The sequence below is a fragment of the Pogona vitticeps genome, chromosome 2, assembly GCF_051106095.1.
Source record: "Pogona vitticeps strain Pit_001003342236 chromosome 2, PviZW2.1, whole genome shotgun sequence".
Taxonomy (NCBI): Eukaryota; Metazoa; Chordata; class Lepidosauria; order Squamata; family Agamidae; genus Pogona; species Pogona vitticeps.
Window position 1 is genome coordinate 73,137,499 of NC_135784.1, and position 20,912 is coordinate 73,158,410.

Sequence of the window (20,912 nt, forward strand, 5' to 3'; positions counted from 1 at the left end):
AATGGGTATTTTATGTAACTTTCGGTCTTTCATTAAAACTTCACAAACATGCTTACTTAGTAATATTTAAGAGTTTGTAATAGGGTTTTTTTTCTCATTGTGCTCTGTGTGGTCTCTTATTTGGGGTGGATTTATTTTGTTTACATCCCACCTTTCTCAGGATCCAAGAGAGATTACAATACTGTATATGTTTAGAAAAGGTTTCTACTAAAACAATAAATTGCAATATTAAAACAGTAGTATATACATAATCAGATTAAGACAAGTGCATAATTAAAGCCGGTTTATTCCATTTGAAAGCAGCAGTGAAACAACAGCTTCCATTAAAAGGTACTGATCAGTGCCCAAAAGCCTCTATAAAAAAAAAAGAGAGAGAGAGATGTTGTGGCTTGCCAGCAGAAGGAGATTTGAGTAGGGGGCCAGTTTAGCATCCCTGACAAGGGAGTTATCCAGCACACTCGTGGTCTGCCTTTCAAATATGTCTGCCTTGTCTGGATTGCATTTCAATTTGTTCTAAACCAGTGGTTCTTAACCTTTTTGAAAGAAACGCCCCCTTGAGCCATTGAGGAAGTTATCATCGCCCCCCTCTTATTTCTTATTATATCTTGTTTGTTTGTTTGTTTGTTTGTTTGTTTGTTTGTTTGTTTGTTTGTTTGTTTGTTTGTTTAAGACACTTAAATCCAATGACCCCTGAAAATGAAATTCAATTCCAAGAAAATGAAATGCCCCCAAAAAGTAACATTTACCGTATTTTTTGCACTATAAGACGCACTTTTCCTCCCAAAAAAACTGGGGGGGGAGTGCATGCGTCTTATGGAGCGAATACTGTCCCCTCCATGCCACCATCGCTGGTTTCCCAGGCCTCTGGAGGCCTCAGCAGGCCCCGTGGGGGCCTCCCCCAGGCACCATTGCTGGCTTCCCAGGCCTCCGGAGGCCTCAGCAGGCCCCGTGGGGGCCTCCCCCAGGCACCATCGCTGGCTTCCCAGGCCTCCGGAGGCCTCAGCAGGCCCCGTGGGGGCCTCCCCCAGGCACCATCGCTGGCTTCCCAGGCCTCTGGAGGCCTCAGCAGGCCCCGTGGGGGCCTCCCCCAGGCACCTTCGCTGGCTTCCTAGGCCTCCGGAGGCCTCAGCAGGCGCCGTGGGGAGTCCCCCCCCACCACCATCGCTGGCTTCTGAGGACCTCCAGGAGGCTTTTGACCGGTAAGGTGCTGCTTTTTACTTTTTAAAAAATGTTCTGGGTGGGTTTTGGAGGGTAGATTTGGGCTGGGGGTATGTTTCTATGTTGCTTTGTGTTTTGGTGATTTTTTTTGCAGTCCCAGCATGGGACTTGCTCTGTTTATTTATTTTTACTTTATTTTTTGGTGTTTAAAAATTAGTTGCTGCTTTTTGCTTTTTAAAAAATGTTCTGGGTGGGTTTTGGAGGGTAGATTTGGGCTGGGGGTATGTTTCTATGTTGCTTTGTGTTTTGGTGATTTTTTTGCAGTCCCAGCATGAGACTTGCTCTGTTTATTTATTTTTACTTCATTTTTTGGTATTTAAAAATTAGTTGCTTCTTTTTACTTTTTAAAAAATGTTCTGGGTGGGTTTTGGAGGGTAGATTTGGGCTGGGGGGCATGTTTCTATGTTGCTTTGTTTTTTGGTGATTTTTTTTGGCAGTCCCAGTGTGGGACTTGCTCTGTTTATATATTTTTATTTTATTTTAATTTTCAGTATTTAAAAATTAAGTGTGTCTTAACGTCCGGTGTGTCTTATGGAGCGAAAAATACGGTAATGATTTAGTTGCAAGCGAATTTTAAGACTCAAAAAGAAATATAAAAAGGGCATAAAATGCAGGAACTAAAAATTTCAAGACGAAAACTCTGAAACTAAATTAAGATAGGAAAATATATATTCATGCACATTGTTAAAAGGCTGCAGCCATCTTCACAGGTTTGGCTTGCTCCAGCGCCCCCTACCGCCCCCCATCTGCTCCAGCGCCCCCACGCCGCCACTTTTCGTTCTACCGCCCCCCTGAAAAATGAAATCGCCCCCTGGGGGGCATTATCGCCCAGGTTAAGAACCACTGTTCTAAACGATAACAGTCTGTTTAGAGTCTAGATAGTTTTCAGGGATTTGGATGGAAAGAGGAATAGAGGTGGATGCCATCTGCATATTGGTGGCACAGAATCCTAAAGCTTCATACAACCTCTTCCAGTGGTTTCATGTGGATTAAATTCTGTGGAGGATAGAACAGAACCCTTAAGGGACACCATAGGCCAGTGGTGAACAGGAGTCCTCCAGCATCACATTCTGAGTTTGGTCCTCCAAAAAAGGACTGGAGCCACTATAGAACAGATCCTCCACGTTCCTTCCCAGAGAGAAAGCCCAAAAGGATACCATATTTCATGGTTTCAAAGGCTCTTGAGAAGTCCAACAGAACTTTTTTTAATGCTTTTTGAGATGTTCAGCAAGTGGTCCGGCATTGTTACCCCCTGTGAGTTTCTGAGTGGGAATTCTGAACCCCTGGTCTCCTGAGTCCCAAGGTCCTTGTCCAGTACTCTATCCATAATACCACAATGGCTCTCCAAACTGAAATAGATCTGGATAATGTGTCTCATCCATGAGCACAGAGCTGAGAAGTCACCTTCCCCCGTAAGAAAGTAGGATCAGAGATGGGCCAGTAGTTGTCCCATATGGACAAGTTTAGGGAGAGGCTTTTTAGCATTGGGCTTATTGCTGCCTCCTTGAGATATGCTGGAACCTTGCCTAGTTCCAGTGTGGGATTGATTGATTGATTGATTGATTGATTGATTGATTGATTGATTGATTGATTGATTGATTGATTGATTGATTGATTGATTGGCTGCCTTTCTCCTGACAAGATGACTCAAGGCAGCTCATAATAGTAAAAAGAACAGATTTTTTAAAAAAAGGCAATTATATGTTTTTTAAAAACCCTACTACAGCACTGATTGAAATGCATTGAGTAACTAAAAACCTTTAAAAAATATTGAACTAACTTAAGTAAAAATTGGGATTCAAATCCAGCACCACTTCTGAGATTGCTGAGCGAAAGGAGGCCCACAGAATTCCTTTGTCTTTCTGTCCTATTTTTCAAGTCTACTCCCTTGAACCTAACAGGCTCTGGGATCAGGCACCTAGGGAGGGGGAATGGGATCCTGACAGATCCTGGCAACTCTGCTTCTCCACTCCCAGGTCTCGCCTGCTGCTGCTGCTGCTGCTCAGAGAATCTAAATGGGCAAGTTAACAAAGATTAGGTTCTAAAGATTTATCAAGCCAGGTTTCTGTGATACAAGTCAAGTTGGCATATTTCTCCTGGATGAGTTGTCTCCCCTCCTCCCAATTTCTGGCACTGGACCAACATCATTTGCAGCTCACAGGTATTGTTGTCAAGACTGTCCAGAGTTTCTGAACTGAAAGATAGTTTAAGGTGCAGCCAACACTCTGTGGCTCTCCTGTCTCCCATGATGACTCAGTTGTTTCCCCATCTGTATCTCTCTCGATCTCTCCTCTTTCCCCTTCCCTAAGAATGACAAAGCCTTCCCATAGGTAGCAGGCACTGATCTGTCCTTGCCACCCTTTTGTCTAGGAACTGTTTCGTCTTGCATTTGCCTCCTTCTATAGGAATGGGGACAGACAGGGCCTTGCCTTCATGTCTTCTCAAGTGGCTCTGCTAAGGGAATGACCTCACTAGTGGGAGACCTCTGCAGCTGCTCGGCTTTTTTATATCCCCAGTCCCAAGAGCTGAGGAAGTTCAGGGGTGGCTTCTTTGGCTTCATTTTGAAGAATCGTATGTTCCTGTGAAAGCACATAGGAAAGACAGAAGTCTAAAGATGAAGTTCTTGACAGGTTACATTCCTGAGTTATAAAGAAGCATTGAACTAGGAAGTGTATAATAAAGTTTGTATTTTGCCTTTCGAAAACTGTAGGATAAAGGGATTTTTTAATTTAATTATTTCTGCATTTGCTAGTAAAGGAATTTTCTGTGGAAGTTAGTTTAATTTTTTTCGTATTACCCTAATCTTCTTAATCTAATTTTTTATGCGCAAGACATAATTCTTTGAGCCCTGAATGTGTTTCACAAAATCTTTAACTATGACTAACAAGGATGTATTCAAATAGCAAATAATTAGTGCTGCGGATCTTAGAATTTAGACCAAAGCAGATTTTAAAAACTCAGGTTGCCTTTAATAGTTCAGTTTGATCAATTTTGAAGACACAAGCATATTTTTCTATTGTATGTTTGATTTTTCAGATACAAAAAAATGCATCTGAACTCCATTGACAGGTTACCTGTAAGGTTACTTGACCTTCAGCTGGTAGATACAATTTCTTAAATACAGTCTGTAGTATTAGAGCAGAGGTCGGGGAACAGGGGTAATTTACCCCAAATGGGATAAAAATGAAAATTCTGAGGGTAATGAGCAGAGTGCTACCCCTCGTCCCCACCCCTGCAGCTGAACCTCAAACTGTAAGCCACCTCTCCCTGCTACCTTCCTTGGTCCAGGCAGTTATAGATCAGTTCTTTTAGAGATCGGAGATAAGCCGGCTTTATTACTGCTGTAGAACAGCCCAGAGCAGTCAATCCACTGATGCCACTGTAGTACAATACCCTTTGCTTGGTTATTTTAGCTTCTAGTGAGATTCCACACTTAATATTTTTTACTTATCTCTCTGACAAGTCATGCTATCTGTAAAAATCTTTTCCAACACTACATTTCAAATAAGTGAAATGTGTATATACACTTTATGTAGTGTATAAAAGGTGTATAAAATATGTATTATATATATAGCAGGTTTTCTGAGGGTGGTTTACTTTGGAGGAAACAAGTCCAGGATTTCAATGTATTTAATAAGCTTTATAAATGTTGTTGTTGTTTAGTTTTTAAGTCGTGTCCGACTCTTCGTGACCCCATGGACCAGAGCATGCCAGGCCCTTCTGTCTTTCACTGCCTCCTGGAGTTTGGTCAAATTCATGTTGGTAGCTTCGATGACACTGTCCAACCATCTCATCCTCTGTCGTCCCCTTCTCCTCTTGCCTTCACACTTTCCTAACATCAGGGTGATTTCCAGGGAGTCTTCTCTTCTCATGAAATGGCCAAAGTATTGGAGCCTCAGCTTCAGGACCTGTCCTTCCAGTGAGCACTCAGGGTTGATTTCCTTCAGAACAGGTAGGTTTGTTCCCCTTGCAGTCCAGGGGACTCTCAAGAGTCTCCTCCAGCACCACAATTCAAAAGCATCAATTCTTCGACAGTCAGCCTTCTTTATGGACCAGCTCTCACTTCCATACATCACTACAGGGAAAACCATAGCTTTGATTATGTGGACCTTTGTCAGCAAGGTGATGTCTCTGCTTTTTAAGATGCTGTCTAGGTTTGTCATCGCTTTCCTCCCAAGAAGCAGGTGCCTTTTAATTTTGTGGCTGCTGTCACCATCTGCAGTGATCATGGAGCCCAGGAAAGTAAAATCTGTCACTGCCTCCATATCTTCCCCTTCTATTTGCCAGGAGGTGATGGGACCAGTGGCCATGATCTTAGTTTTTTTTAATGTTGAACTTCAGATCATTTTTGGTGCTCTTCTCTTTCACCCTCATTAAAAGGTTTTTTAATTCCTCCTCACTTTCTGCCATCAGAGTGGTATCATCTATATATCTAAGGTTGTTGATATTTCTTCCGGCAATCTTAATTCCAGTTTAGGATTCATCCAGTCCAGCCTTTCTCGTGATGTATTCTGCATATAAGTTAAATAAGCAGGGGGACAATATACAGCCTTGTTGTACTCCTTTCTAAATTTTGAACCAGTCAGTTGTTCCATATCCAGTTCTAACGGTGGCTTCCTGTTCACATACAGATTTCTCAGGAGGTAGATAAGGTGGTCAGGCACTCCCATTTCTTTAAGGACTTGCCATAGTTTGCTGTGGTCCACACAGTCAAAGGCTTTTTCATAGTCAATGAAGTAGATGTTTTTCTGGAACTCTCTAGCTGTCTCCATAATCCAGCACATGTTAGCAATTTGCTCTCTAGTTCCTCTTCCTCTTTGAAATCCAGCTTGTACTTCTGGGAGTTCTCGGTCCATATAAAGTGGTGCCTTGCAAGACGATTTTAATTTGTTCTGCGAAAATAATCGTCTTGTGAAAAAAATCATCTTGCGAAGTTCCCTATGCATTGGTCAAAAAAACAAAAAGTCTTGCGAAGCATCGGTCTAAAAAAAAAAAAGTCTTGTGAAGCATTGGTCTCAAAAAAAAGGCTTGCGAAGCATGGTCATAGGAAAAAAAAGTCTTGCGAGGCACCATAGTAATCTCAAAAAAACCAATCGTCTTGCGGGTTTTTCGTCCCATGAGGCAATCATCTAGCGAGGCATCACTGTACTGCTGAAGCCTACCTTGTAGGATTTTGAGCATAACCTTGCTAGTGTGTGAAATGAGTGCAATTGTACGGTAGTTGGAGCATTCTTTGGCACTGCCCTTTATTGGGATTGGGATGTAGACTGATCTTTTCCAATCAACAGGCCACTGATGAGTTTTCCATTGATTATGATAAAAAATAGTGCACTGGTCCTTTGATGTTGGGCTGTGGCACCAGGGTGGGTGACATGATCTTTAGCCTGGTTTGTTCCTTTTTGCACACCACACACGGAATGATGAAAGTGGTAGGAAAAGCCGTCCCCCCAACTCGGCTGTCTCTAGCAAACATGTCATTGCTAGCACCACTCTGGCACCCATTGATGATGATTAAATCCTTTGCGAGCTAGCAAAATTTTAATGCAAGTTGCTAGGCACATTGGAAACCTTACTACTTCCTATACCACCCCATGGCTGGTGTGCAATGTGTTCCAGCAAAAATAGTGCACATCTTTATTAGATATGGTGCATTCTGCTAGTTCGGTACATTATGAATTCAAATAATGTATCATTTCCTTCCTTTCAAATCAAGGGGGTAATATCGGCGTATATAAATTTTTGGGGGGGTAAAAGGTAAAAAAGTCCACTGAACCCTGTATTATAGACTGAATTAGACTTGTTTTTATTTGGATATTTTATAGTTTAAAAAACAAAATGCAGAGCGTACATGCTGAACATATGCACGCAGAGAAGAAAATACTCATTAAGAGAAAGTATAAGTTGTGAACATAATGGCTGAAATCTTGGTGTGTCGCTGTGCTCCATAACTGAGCATTGCACAAGCGGCTATGAAATTTGCACCAAGGTGGGAGTGATATCCAGCAAACAGGTACAATTGTGTGGTGAGTTCTACAGTCAGAGATGTAATGCAGACTGCCTGGGTGTAACTTCCTATAAACTCCTGCAGGTGTAACTTTGTGCAATGCCAAGTGGAATAGGATTTTGGCCAAGATATTCCAGTTATACTCATGTTTTCCACTAATAACTTTGCAAAAAAGGCACCAACAACCTTATCCTGAGAAGGGAAATTTCTCTAGTTGAGGTTTGTATTATCTTGGTCAGAAGTCTGTCAGAACCCACATTCCCACTGTGGGTGGAATGAAAGATAAAATATGGGAGAGTATGCTTAGTGGATGGGTTTTGAAACAAGGCCAAGGTCTGCCTGAAATGAGGCAGATGTTCACATGTGAACTAATTGACTACAAAGAAGACATATAAGCTTGTTGTAGCACAAATAAAGCCTGGACTCTTACTAGAAGCTAAAATGACTAAACAAAGTCTGTCATACTTTGGACATACAAGACTCATAGAAAAAGAATAGCACTGGAAAAAATGTTCTTACCCACTGTCATATCGGATCCTACTTATAGTGATCTCTAGTAGAGTTTTCAAGGTATGTGACATATTTAACAAATGGATTTACCAGTTCCACACCACACTATGGTTCCGTGGCCAAGTGGAGATTCAAACCATGATCTCCAGAGTTTTAATCCATCACTATTCATTACACCACACTAACTATACCAGAAAAAGAGTAGGCAATAGGAAAAGAATGTAAGATAGATTGACTCAGATATGAAAGCCAATTCTTGGTTTGCAAGACATGAACAGGGCAATTAATATAAGGGTCTTTAGGTAAGGTAAGTGTAAAGGTTCCCCTTGACATTTAGTCCAGTCGTGTCCGACTCTAGGGCGTGGTGCTCATCCCTGTCTCCAAGCCGTAGAGCCGGCGTTTGTCTATAGACAGTTTCCATGGTCACGTGGCCGGCACAACTAGACACAGAACACTGTTACCTTCCCACCGTGGTGGTACCTATTTATCTACTCGCATTTACATGCTTTCGAACTGCTAGGTTGGCAGGAGCTGGGAAAAGCGACGGGAACTCACTCTGTCATGTGGATTCGATCTTACGACTGCAGGTCTTCTGACCTGGCAGCACAGAGGCTTCTGAGGTTTAACCCATGAGGATCTTTAGAGGTTATTAATTCATAGGGTCGCCTTAAATTGGGGGCAAGTAACAATGAATATGCTGCTCCCCCCCCAAGTGAATTTTCATGGCAGAGCTGGGAAACTGAACCCAAGTTCTCTGAGTCCTAATCCATTACTCTTACCCATGGCACCACACTGGGTACCCTTCATGTTGCTCATTGAGTAGTAGGTAATGGCTTATTGTTTTGAAAGACTGGTTATCAAAAACCTGAAGAGCTCATTTGCACCAAACTCTGCTAAATGTTGCAAGGAAAAGTGAAAAACAATTTCAGCTACCGATGGTTAAGAATTTGCATGTTTCCATAAAAGTTTCAGAACACTTATGAAGCATGTGCAGTTTTCAGAATTGCCTGTAGGGGACAGTGTTCTACTAGTAATATACATGGCAAAATAAACATGTTTAAAACTCCTGCAGCAATTCCCTTGCTGAAGCAGGAAAAAACCAAAAAGTTTTTGATATAAGATTTCTTAGCAATAGAACCTTTTACTAACCCAAGCATGTGTGTGGATAGAGGAAATACAGTCATAAACAATGCATTTCATAGGCTGTGAGATACAAGGGGTAGCAAAAGCTCTGTTAACATAACTTCTGCCAACCTATATTGGATGAGGACACAGTGGCCGATTCAGAATAGCTTCTAACCTATGCACTGCTTCCTAAAACACTTATAGCAGGAGAAGTAGTTACATTCTCAGTTGGATGGAACTTGTGTGGAGTATTCAACGATAGGAGTAGTTTGTTCTTATTCTCCCTAGCATGCACAAACACATACACATACACACACCTCCCATGACTTTCTTGCATGCATGCACACATATTTCTGCAGTTCCACTTGCATGTGTGCACATTGACACATGGATATGCACGCAGTCTGTTAATTGAAGAGAAGATTTTAAACATCTGATGGTGTGGTTCAGTATGAAAACACTCAGCAAATAGAAAACTTCAAGGTGCCAGAAGACGTGTGTGTGTCTGTCTGTGTGTTAGTGAATGGAGTATTTATAGTATCATAAATGATACAGTAATGGAAAAAGGAAAATAGTACTGCAGAATGAAATGCTGTCTTTTGAATGGTACAGTGAGTAAATTTTAACAATAGATGTGGATCATAAAACACACTGGTATTTGTATTTCCAGTTTATGGAACAAATTGTATAATGGCACATATTTCATACTGATTTTATTTCAATCTGACTTACTTATGTACTGGTTACATTTCAATGAATTATTTTATAAGACCAGTGGGAATTTCCCCCCCTTTGGAAAAGCAATCATAGCACATTTGATTCACATAGAAGGCACTTCTTAGAGGAAATTTACTTCTTTTTTTCCTTGGAAGAATATTTATAAATTTAAGGACACAGTGGCTTAGCATTTCATGGATTATTTTATGGATGAGTACATTGTACCTTTCTTGACTTTCCTGTTATTTTAATTATAACTTAGTGCATGATTGTGATGTTTTGAAAACAGAATAAAACAAAAGAATGTGCAAGAGAAAAATGTAAGAGTTATCTGGAAACAATGAATCAGGAGATTTACTAACGTTGTTTTCAGGAGGATACTAAGAAAACAGTTTATTGCATACCATTAAGATACCAAGAGTTTCTGTGGACGAATAGGTCCAGAAAATTGCATCCTATACTCCAGCTACACTAGCTGGAGTGGGATCATCATTCATTCTGTTGCAGTGTCACCAGAAATTGTGTTAATGCATTGGCACTGATGCTGAGCTGGTGATGTACATCACCAATGTAATCCTATACCAGTGTGAGTCACTAAAAATAGAAAAAGTGTTTTTGTTGTGGCAGGGAAGAGCAGGATTTAATTTAGATTCTATACTTTTCCAGATGTTGGTCTCTTCCTGACATTGTCCTAGTGTTATGGTTGCAAAAGAGATGGTGTGAGAAGAATGCAGGAGCCAGCATCTCCTTTTGTCACCACAGTCAAGCATAACATTCTGAGTAATGCAAAGGCTGATCAGGGTGCAGCATCATGGCAGGGTCACAAACACTGCATCTCAGAGTCATTGCATTACCTTACCTTATCATCATGGGTGCATGCAAACTATGTAAGGAAATGGGAACTTGGGTGAAGGGACCCTCTGCCTACAGTTGGGAGGAGGGTAACGGGTTTTCAGGGTTCAGAGTCCATATTAAGGTGCTTCCCTCTATTTATTATTTATTTATTTATTATTTGAATTTGTATCCCACACCATCTGGCAACCAGGCCACTCTGGGCGGCTAACAGCAATATAAGGCATAATATTAAAAACACGATAAAATAGATTAATGCATAACAAATAGGGCAATTAAAACAGATGGCAGTAAAGGTGATAAAAAGGGTGATGGAGAGGATGGCAAAAATAATGGTAAAAAGGGAGGGTGAGATCTTAGTGCTCTGGGAAAGCCTGGCGGAAGAGCCAGGTCTTCAGTGCTCTTTTGAACCCATCCAGCGAGGGTGCCAGGCGGATCTCAATAGGCAGGTTGTTCCATAGGTGGGAACAACCACCGAGAAGGCCCAGTTTCTTGACCTTCGGGGTCAAGGCCCCCAACCACCCTGCCTGTGAAGAACAGATATTGTGGATAGATCTGGCTGGGAGCAGGCGTTGTGATAGGTACCGAGGTCCTAAACCACTTAGAGCTTTGAATGTTGTCATCATAACCTTGAAGTCGACGCGGAAACGAACCGGTAACCAATGAACCAATCTATGGTTGTCTCTTCCTTGCATACCAAGTTGCGGACATGAAGCTCTCATTGTGCTTCTGAGTCCAGGACCCTGCAGATCTGAGGGGAGACAGCTGATAGTCCTCACCCCTTCTTTACTCAAACAGGATTTTCTCAATTAGAGTGACGATGGCATAATCTGCCACTGGTCTGAAGCTTCCCTGGGAGAGTAATGGATTTTACCAGGAACATTATCTTGTTGCAATGCAATGCAAAGCAATGCAGAGTGAAGCGTGATGCTTATATACTGCCCCATAGTTCTTAAAGCACTATCTGGGCAGTTTAGAATTTGACAATGCAGGCTACACATTGCCCCTCCCCCACAAGCTTGATACTCCCAGAGGTGGACTGGCCAGTTGGGGGAATATAGTTGGAGAGTTTTTTGGGGGAGGGAATGCAACATTTCTGAAGGAAGGAAGCCATTATATGCCCTCTGCTGGGGGGACCTTCAGTGGATCCCAATGCCCTACATTATGCTCGGTACCTCAGCTTGCTTTTTAACCATCAGGTTTTGGAGTGAGTCCTGGCAGAAGAACCCAGGGTTCAGGTTTCCTTGGTGAAGTTGATTAGCTGGATCCATTTCAATCTGGGTTCAGGCTTACTTTGAAACAGCAACAGCCTTGTTTAGTCATGATATATTTCAGAGTCATTTTGCGGATATGGCAATTGTGGATGCCATTTCTTGATGGCTTGGGACCTCCTATGTCTCAACATTCTAGAAGGTGCATCTAGAAGCATGTTTTTCAGCCTCCTGACCATAACTGACAGAATCCCCTCAAAACTTGGCATTGAGTCTTTTGCTTTTTAAATACCTACATGAAGCCTCTGGGGGAGGTAATCCAGAATTTGGGAGTTGGGTCTTAGCAGTATGATAGCCAGTTCTGTTTCTCTTTGCCTCCTGATAGTCTATGCGGTGTTGGCTTTGAAAAGTGTCCAGAAGCTACATCTAATGTGAAGTGTGTCAAGCATGCGATTGCCCAGTATGTGTTTTGATGCTGAATTACAGTGATATTGAACCAATTGTCCTGGCTTCCAGTTTGCTTCTGTGCTGAGTTAAGATTGCAGGTTTTTGTTTTTCATCTGCAGTGGTACAAAGCCATAATATGTGAAAGATACATAATATGTGTCAGCCTGAAGTTCAAATTCCTCAGCAGAAGCCACACAAGACAAGGCTTTCTCTGTAGCATGCTGAACTCTTTCAGTCTCTAGGATTGGATTTTATAATCTGGGTTTTACAGAATGTTTTGGATTTGCTTTTATAAAATGCTTTTAATCTCTCACTCCTCAATGATATTTCAAATCTGTTAGTAATGAAGGCTTCTGGGAGCTTTAGTTCAAGAACGTCTGGGGACCCAAAGTTGGAAACCACTAGAATAAACAAATGCTATAAACAAATGAATGAATGTAATGCATCATCTTCACAAAGCTATGTTTCTTCTATTTTGCCCCTCCCTTTCTTTTTGTAAGCATATGAAGCTGCTTAAAATGTTCACACTTTTTTTCCCTCAAACCAGTGGAATATTACAGATTATTTTTAGGCAGGGATGGAGAACACGTAGGCTTTCCAATGTTGCTGAGCAGCAGCTTTAATCATCTCCTGGTATTCCTGTCAACAGTGAAGAATGATGGGATGTGTAAGACTGATATGTTCCCAATTTGATTTTTAAGAAAACATGCCTTTAAAGATGTTTAGAGATAAGTGTTTGAACATGTTATTAAGTGAAAGAAATTGGAAATAAATAGCTAAATCCAAAGTTAGGTCTACCTAGCGTTGAAATCTATGGGAGGTTGGTTAGTTGAGAATAAGTCCAGTTCACATCAGTGGGTCTACCCTATATAGGACTAATGCTGGATATAATCTATTGAAGGAAGATGGAAACATGATGTAAAGGCCAATTTCCCCTTTTCTCTTCAGTTTACTTACTTAAAAATAAGTTCCATTTGATGAGGTAGACCTCCCATATACATGGTTAGATTGTAGCCTATCAAAGAAAGAAATTGCAGTACTAAATATAAGTTTGAGAGATCTACAGAAAAAGACAGAATTGACAGCAAACTAATTTAAATTAATGGGACTGAAGTCAGTCATGTCTAATGTTATAATTTAATATAGCAAATTGGTGTCTAGGCATTTATTTACTACAGGGAACAGCAGATAATTTTTCCTTGTCTCAAGAGTCATACAGTGATACTGATTACAGATCTTCCACCTTGTGGGGATGATTCACATCCATCTGTATAAACAGCTAGGAAAGTTTAGGATGAAGGTCTGAAGTGTAGCAAAACAAACCACATCCTGTAATAAGAGTGATGGATGGAAAAAAACCCTCTGTTGTTATTTTCAAGGCAGAGAAGGGTCGCATGATGAAATATCTTTGGTGGCTAAATGCATTTAATATTGAAAACCCTAAAAATAAATGCTACTTTAAAAATGTTTGAAAGTTCTGTAAATATTTCAGATGCACTGATATAAACAATAACAATAGAGAAATTCCTTTCCTTTTTATATTTTCCTTTTAACTTAAGTCTTGACAATGGATCATTTAACAGTCTGTCCTAGTACAAAAGATCTACGTTATTTATTGTTGAATTAAATGCCTTTTAAAAAATTACAACGTGCTATCATGGGTCAAAACTCTGGGAGGCAGTGGAAGACAGGAGGGCCTGGCGTGCTTGGTCCATGGGGTCACCAAGAGTCGACTTAACGACTAAACAACAACATCATGGGTCAAAAAGAGACTAATTTGGTGTCACAAATAGCTTAGGACATAGATTCTTAACCTGTGGCCCGTGAACCCCTGGGGGGCTGTGATGTCCTCACCAGGCATTCACAAAGGCTTGAAGAAATGTAAAGAAAGAAAGAAAGAAACGTAGAACAAACTCTTAAATTCCCTTGCTTGTTTTTGCAAAACTTGGTTTTTCTAAACTACAGCCTCCATTAAAAGCAAACAAAAGTACAAATTTGGTATGAAAGTAACTGTTCGATAGCAAATAACTGACATTTCTGCACACTGTGACAATATGCAAATGAATGATGCTGGGTGGCTGAGAGACAGCACATGACATTTTCTGTTACTGTGCAGACAGTCAGAAGCCATGGGAAGAGAGTCAGAGTCAGTCAGTGTCAGTGTGGGTGAGTGTTTGGACAGACTTTGCAATTGTGTTTCTTCTTTGATTTCTGCTAATAAAACTATTTGGATAAAGTGATTTTTGAATACTATTTCAGTGAATTTTGTGACAATACATGTTGGCTGAGCCTCAGAATGGATCTCTGGCTGAATTTGAAATGTTAAAGAACTGATGCTATTGTTGAGATGTGTCCTGTTCAAAGCAAAATGAAGCTTCTTCCAGTCATCTTAAAAAGTGTTGCCGTTATAGCAAGGAATAGCTATTGATAAGATCCTTCATGAGAAACTTTAGGTTTTTAAATCTTGAGTTAAGTTTTGGTGGTCAGCAGCAACAGAATATATTTAAAGGAGTTAAGAACCGCTGGCTTAGGAGAAAATTGAAGTGAAGGGAAAGAGAATAAAAATCAAGTTGTTGGGGGCAGGGGAATAATTTTGTTTCTGTTTCAGACATTAAAAAAAACCTTTTAAGATAAAGACCTGAGTTATGTGTATATGTACCATGTTTCCTCGAAAATAAGACAGGGTCTTATATTAATTTTTGCTCCAAAAACGCATTAGGGCTTATTTTCAGGGGATGTTTTATTTTATAATGTCATCTTCTGGTTGCTGCACAATGGTGGAGAGCGGGGTTTCACTTAACTAGGGTTTATTTTTGGGGTAGGGCTTATATTATGAGCATCCTGAAAAATCATACTAGGGCTTATTTTTAGGTTAGGTCTTATTTTTGGGGAAACAGGGTAGCTAATATTATATCTAGACCTGCTCCTCTTTTGTTTTTCTCTCCCCCCCCCTTGCTTTTCTCTCCTCCACCCCCCTTCTTTCCCAGCCCTTCAGTGGCCACCATGCTTCCTGTAAGGGCAGGATCTGACATGGCCCCTTCTGTACTGTCTTTCTCCTCCTCCTCTTCTGTCTTGCTTTCAGAAACCTCTGTACATTTAGAGACTGATCTTGTGCAGAAAATATCCCTGACATTTGAAGAGCTCCAGGGATTCAGTGAGCATGCTCAGTCATCTCGGTCTGCTAGAAAGAGGAAGCTAGTTTACATAGGAGTCATACCAAGCATAGCCTGCATGTCAGTGCAGTTAACTTGCAGCGGGGCTGTGAGGAAAATTAGCATGTCTTTGTCCTAGGAAGTCTTTGCTGTTCCAGTTTTCCCTCCCCCTCTCCTCTCCTTCCGAGTGAGAGCTATGAGAAATTTTAACAGTAACGGAGGACACAATTTACCTCTGACTCTCTCGTTCTAAAGCCCTGGAAGGGGATTTCTTGCTCCCTCCCCTCCTCTTTCCCCCCTCAACTCATTTTTTTAAAAAAAAATACTTTGTTTTGATTAGTCGGAGGCTGGGCCCTGAGCTTGTGGGACTCGGAAAAGAGCCAGGGGCGACTCAGCAGCCTTTGCCTAGTGTACTTGTCGCTGTTTTGGTGGGCGAAAGCAAGCAAGCTGGTCTTCTTTGCTAGCCCACTAAATGCTATTTATGAAGATGGACCTGTTGAATTACCAGTACCTGGACAAGATGAACAACAATATTGGCATTCTCTGCCAATATGAAGGTAACTGCGAATCATTCTGTACTGTTGTTCTATTCCGTTGTTAAGTTCGGCACAGATCACTCTTATGTGCCAGTTGTTGTGCTTTTTCCTAAGTAGAGTTGATATTCAAAAAATGCATTTAGAGTCTCCATTCTTCGAAATGATGATTTTTCTGCCGACTCCCTGGCGAGGCAACGACTACATTAATTTAAGACTTGACATTGTGTTCCACAATGTGTAAAATGTTTATGAATTTAATGTCATTGTGTGAGGGGACTTTTGTTCAGTATCTTTCTCTGGTCACTGAAAGCTTTGCTGTATATGGATGGTTTTTTCCCCCCTTAAAAATGTGCATGATCTCTGTATGCTTTACTTCCATGTAGGAATATGGACGGATTGAAACAATGACTAAGTGTGTTGGTTTCTTTGGCTCTTGTGTTGGTTTCTTTTTAGTCTGAGGTTGATTACTGTTGTTAGGATACAATAAAGAGAGTTTACTACTCTGCTCCGGGGATTGAAGGGTGTCTGTAGTACAGAATACAGAGTGGCCCTTTGTTTGACTTCTCATTTCCTGTACAGCTCTGAGAAAACTCTGACACAGAGGGCTGCCTCCCCTTCTCTTCCCTCCTTAAACCCACGTCTCCTCCCTCACAAACCCCTTCAGCAGCCTGTCTCTAGCAAAGAAAAAAGAAAAAAAGAACCACACAGCTGCTAGAAAACACAACTTTATGGCCATCTTCTGTGTGGTTTCTTTATCCTCTCCATTCCCACCTCCATATTTGTGCCTTGTGCGTATGTTTGTTTCTAAAACTCAAATTCAGGAGTAGTGTTGTGTTCCTCCCCCCCCCACACCTCCTTAAAAGCTGCTGGCAGCCAGGAGCGCTAGGACTAAGCTGCTTTTTTAAAAAAACTAGTTCAGTTTTATGTACGTGCAGTTCAAAGAAGCTGTAATGGCTTGGCTTAGCAAGGAAAGAAAGGCACCCTTGAGCTAATTCTGCTTGGCAGGAGGGCTAGGGTTTTTTGTGTTTTTTTGGCTTTGTTTTGTTTTTTGTTGCTACACACAGAAACAGAGCACAGTTTTCTTCTTTTCCAAATTTCTAGTTGGGAAATTTTCCATGTTTGTGAAGAGAATGAGCTTTATTCTTGTTATCTGTGAAGGACATGTCAGGGATACCTAAGTGAAAATCTGCTAAGATTAGGGGGACAAAGTAAATTAAATGAGGTGTTCGCAAAACATCCAGGTTGGAAACTTGTCAGTTGAAATCACAAGGCCTGCATTTTCAAGTTAAGGAGAGAATTGTTTTGTATAACCTCCTAACTACTCTTAGGAGTGCGACCGTTTTAACATGTTGGAAAACTGCAAATTTTAAAGGTGACTGTAAGCTTAGACAGGGTGGAGGAAAAACAAGAGGGCAGAGATCAATGTGATGGTTCAAGACCTTATCTCAGATGTTTTGAGAGACTTCCTTGCACATTTCCATCCTTTTTTTCCTGTCCAAATTATGCTGCTTTGCCAACATTAGCCAGTAGTATTTTTTTAAAAAGATATTATGGTGTGTTGAGTCTGTAATGTACTGTTTGCTGCTTTTGTTACTTTTAATGTAAGAATTCACCAGGTATGAATTAAAAGACAGGGAAGAAAATTCTTGGAAAGGTATTGCAACAGTTAATTTATTTTAATTTAGTATGAAATTATAAAGCACTACCACATATATGTTGTTAATATTTGTCACTCAAAAGGATGGTGACAGCAATGATAGCACAATCAAGTCACTTTTAAAATCCCACTGATTTATGAGGGAATTAACTCTTCTATGGGGGCCAGAGAGAGAATGGGGTGTCATTAATTCTCTTAGAACAGTTATTCACAGTATATACATTAGGACCAAATGTCTTTCTTATTGCTTATTTGTTTGCTTGCTGAGAATCATTCAAGAATCATTGGTGCTGAGGGAGGACATGCAGGTTCAAGTTTTATTTGGCAGCATAATTGTGAAAAACTTCATTAACTTTGGTGTTGTGCATGTGAACAGATATTTGTATAAAATCACACCTAGTGATCTTTAAGGTATGTGATATTTTCTTTGAGAAAGCTTCATGAATTGTGAACACGAATGTATAATTTATTGAACACAAACTCTTGTTCCTAAATTATATTTAATTCCTGTTTCCAGAATAGATCCTGCTGGGCATGGAATTTGGAGGTGGGATGGGGGGTTGGACTACAAATCCCATAATTCTCAATTCTGTGAATTCCACCTGTCAGACCTACATCTACAGACACCTCATGGCAGCTCATTTGGGACAACTTTTTTTCATAGGAAACTAGGACCAAGCTAGGCCTATGAAGCCATCCCAGCTAGGTCTTTCATCTAATTGAATTAAATTGAAGTGTCCGTAAGTGTGGGTCTGTCAGGTGGAAATACAAGAATAGAGAATTATGGGACTGGTAGCCCCCCAAAAAAAACCCACCAAAAACTCATGCCTAGGTTTTGCTTTGTATCATCCTACGGGACTTGTTTTCCCAAGAGAGATCACTGCACTAGAAAGCAGAAGGATGAAGAACTTTGGATACTGTGATTTAGCTTATTGAACATAATCTTCCTTGTAGGAAATATGTGTATAAAGAGAAAATGGGGATTATGGAAGTGAATGAAATGCACCTGCCTGAATAACTTGCTGGTATGGCCATATCCACTGATGGATATAGCCATTAAAAAAATCCCTGAGAGAGAACCACTGTTCATTCTCAGAAACTTTAATGCTAGAGCTGATTACAATTCTTGGCCCACTTGTCTAGGCCATTTTGGCACTGGGAAGATGAACGAAAATGGCCAACGCTTGCTGGAGTTTTACTGTTTTTATGGTCTTTGTGTCAGCAGTACGCTCTTTAATACGAAGCTTCAACACAGAGTTTCCTGGAAACATCCAAGATAGAAGTATTGGCATCAGCTCGATCTGATCCTCACTAGATGCTCGAGCCTTCCTAGTATTACGATCACACGCAGTTACCCGAGTGCTAGTTGCGATACTGATCTCTCCCTGGTGTGTAGTAGAGTAAACTGCGAGCAAAGAGATTGTATCACACGAAAAAGGAAGTAAGTCCACATATTGATATCAGCAAGACTCGCGATCAAAGAAAAGTGGAGGAATTTGCCCAAGAGCTTGGGGAAACCCTTCCAGGCCCGGCTGATGCAAATGCACATGAACGATGGGAACATTTCAAGAATGCTGTTTATAACACCGCCTTGTCCACATTTGGCAAGAAGACCAAAAATACGGCACACTGGTTCAAAGCCCATTCGGAGGAGTCGATGCCAGCCATCAAGGATAAGAGGAGAGTTGTAGCAGCATACAAAGCCTGTCCTAGTGAGTGCAACTTGCAGACACTTTGACTTGTTCGTAGCAAAGTCCAGCAGGCTGCCAGGAGATGTTCCAACAATTATTGGCTTCAGCTCTGCTCTCAGATACAGATAGCAGCAGACACAGGTAACATTAAGGGAATGTATGACGGTATCAAGCAAGCTTTAGGTCCAATACAGAAGAAATCTGCTCCCTTGAAGCATCCTACAGGCATGATCATCCAGGACCGAGCACAGCAGATGGAACGCTGGGTGCAGCACTATTCTGAGCTGTATTCCAGAGAGAATGTAGTAACCAAAGAGGAAATAAATAACACCGACTGTCTTGGAAGAGCTGGATAGCGAACCAACTTTAGCAGAAATAAAAGCGGCCTTGGATTCCCTCGCTTCCGGCAAGGCACCTGGGAAGGATAACATCCCTGCTGAAGTGCTGTAAAGAGATAATCACCACTGAGCTGTATGAAATCTTTTGTCTTTGCTGGAGGGAAGGTGGAGTACCACAGGACATGAACGATGCAAACATCGTCACATTGTATAAGAACAAAGGAGACAAGGGCGACTGCAATAACTACCGTGGCATCTCTCTTCTCAGCATTGTAGGGAAGCTGCTTGCCCGTGTTGTACTGAAGAGACTCCAGGTGCTTGCAGACCGAGTCTATCCAGAATCACAGTGTGGATTTCGAGCTAATAGCTCCACCACTGATATGGTATTCTCCCTCAGATAGTCTCAGGAGAAATGTAGGGAACAACGACAGCCACTCTTTGTGGCCTTCATAGATATCACAAAGGCCTTTGATTTGGTTAGCATGGATGGCCTTTTTAAAATACTTCCCAAGATTGGATGTCCACCTCGACTCCTTAACATCATAAAGTCCTTTCATGAGGAAATGAAGGGCAGTGTAGTTTTTGATGGCTCAACATCAGATCTCTTTGACATCCAAAGTGCTGTGTCTTTGCGCCGACCCTGTTTGGGATCTTTTTTGCTGTCATGATGAAGCACGCCTTTGGAACTGCAACAGAAGATGTCTATGTCTTGGCCAGATCAGATAGAAAGCTCTTTAATCTCTCTAAATCAAGAGCGAAGACCAAAATCCAGCTGAAATGCATTTTGAAGAGACACTTGTCCAGCAGGCCAAGGCAAAGAGGCAATCCTGAACCCAGCAAAATCAGGGAGCTGGTCAGGGGATAGATTGTATTTGTCTTCAGTGTGGAAGGGATTGTCACTCTCAAATTGGCCTTCTCAGCCGCACTAGACGCTGTTTCAAGTCCTTCATACAGACCACATTACCATAGTCTCTCGAGACTGAAGGATGCCTAATCTAAAATGGTCTTTAAATTGAAAGTTGAGCTTTTAAGGGTGTTCCAAAATAATCTTCATATTTATACAATGTATAAACAATTTCTCATTAGAAGTGGAGTTACAGATGTCTTCTTATGAGGTATCACTTAACTGTATCTGTCAGGCAATAATATGTTTTTGCTTGCAAACAAGTGATTCCTCACCCCATCCCACTCCAACTTCAGTTAAGACAATAATAATAGTTAATTTGACTGCTGTATGGGATTGTAGTAGTTTCATCTGCTGGATAGTGGTTAAGAGGTCCCTGATAACCAATTGTGTGGCTATCCCTCCTATCTGGCTGCTTTGTTCTCTTTAAAATTATCTGCCAGACGAGAGCTTCCCTTTTAACTTCTCATATGCCAGATCATTCATCCTTCCTTGTGGCTTTGCTGAAGGTAAATATGTAGTCTTCCCCTCAGCTTCCTCTATTGAGGGT

At 41.1% G+C, this 20,912-nt stretch overlaps 1 protein-coding gene across 6 annotated transcripts in view; it reads left to right on the forward strand.

Moving 5' to 3' along the window:
- The window catches only part of VGLL4 (vestigial like family member 4), a 127,556-nt gene that overhangs the window by 32,865 nt on the left and 73,779 nt on the right, over positions 1-20,912 (forward strand). For 2 of the 6 annotated variants that reach the window (XM_020802551.3, XM_078385419.1), the window contains exon 1: positions 1,137-15,793. The exons of the other annotated variants lie outside the window; for them this stretch is intronic. In XM_020802551.3, the coding sequence (XP_020658210.3) occupies positions 15,709-15,793 (85 nt within the window). In that variant the 5' untranslated portion in view covers positions 1,137-15,708. Of the gene's footprint in view, positions 1-1,136; positions 15,794-20,912 lie in introns of those variants that run through there. 6 annotated transcript variants of the gene reach the window in all.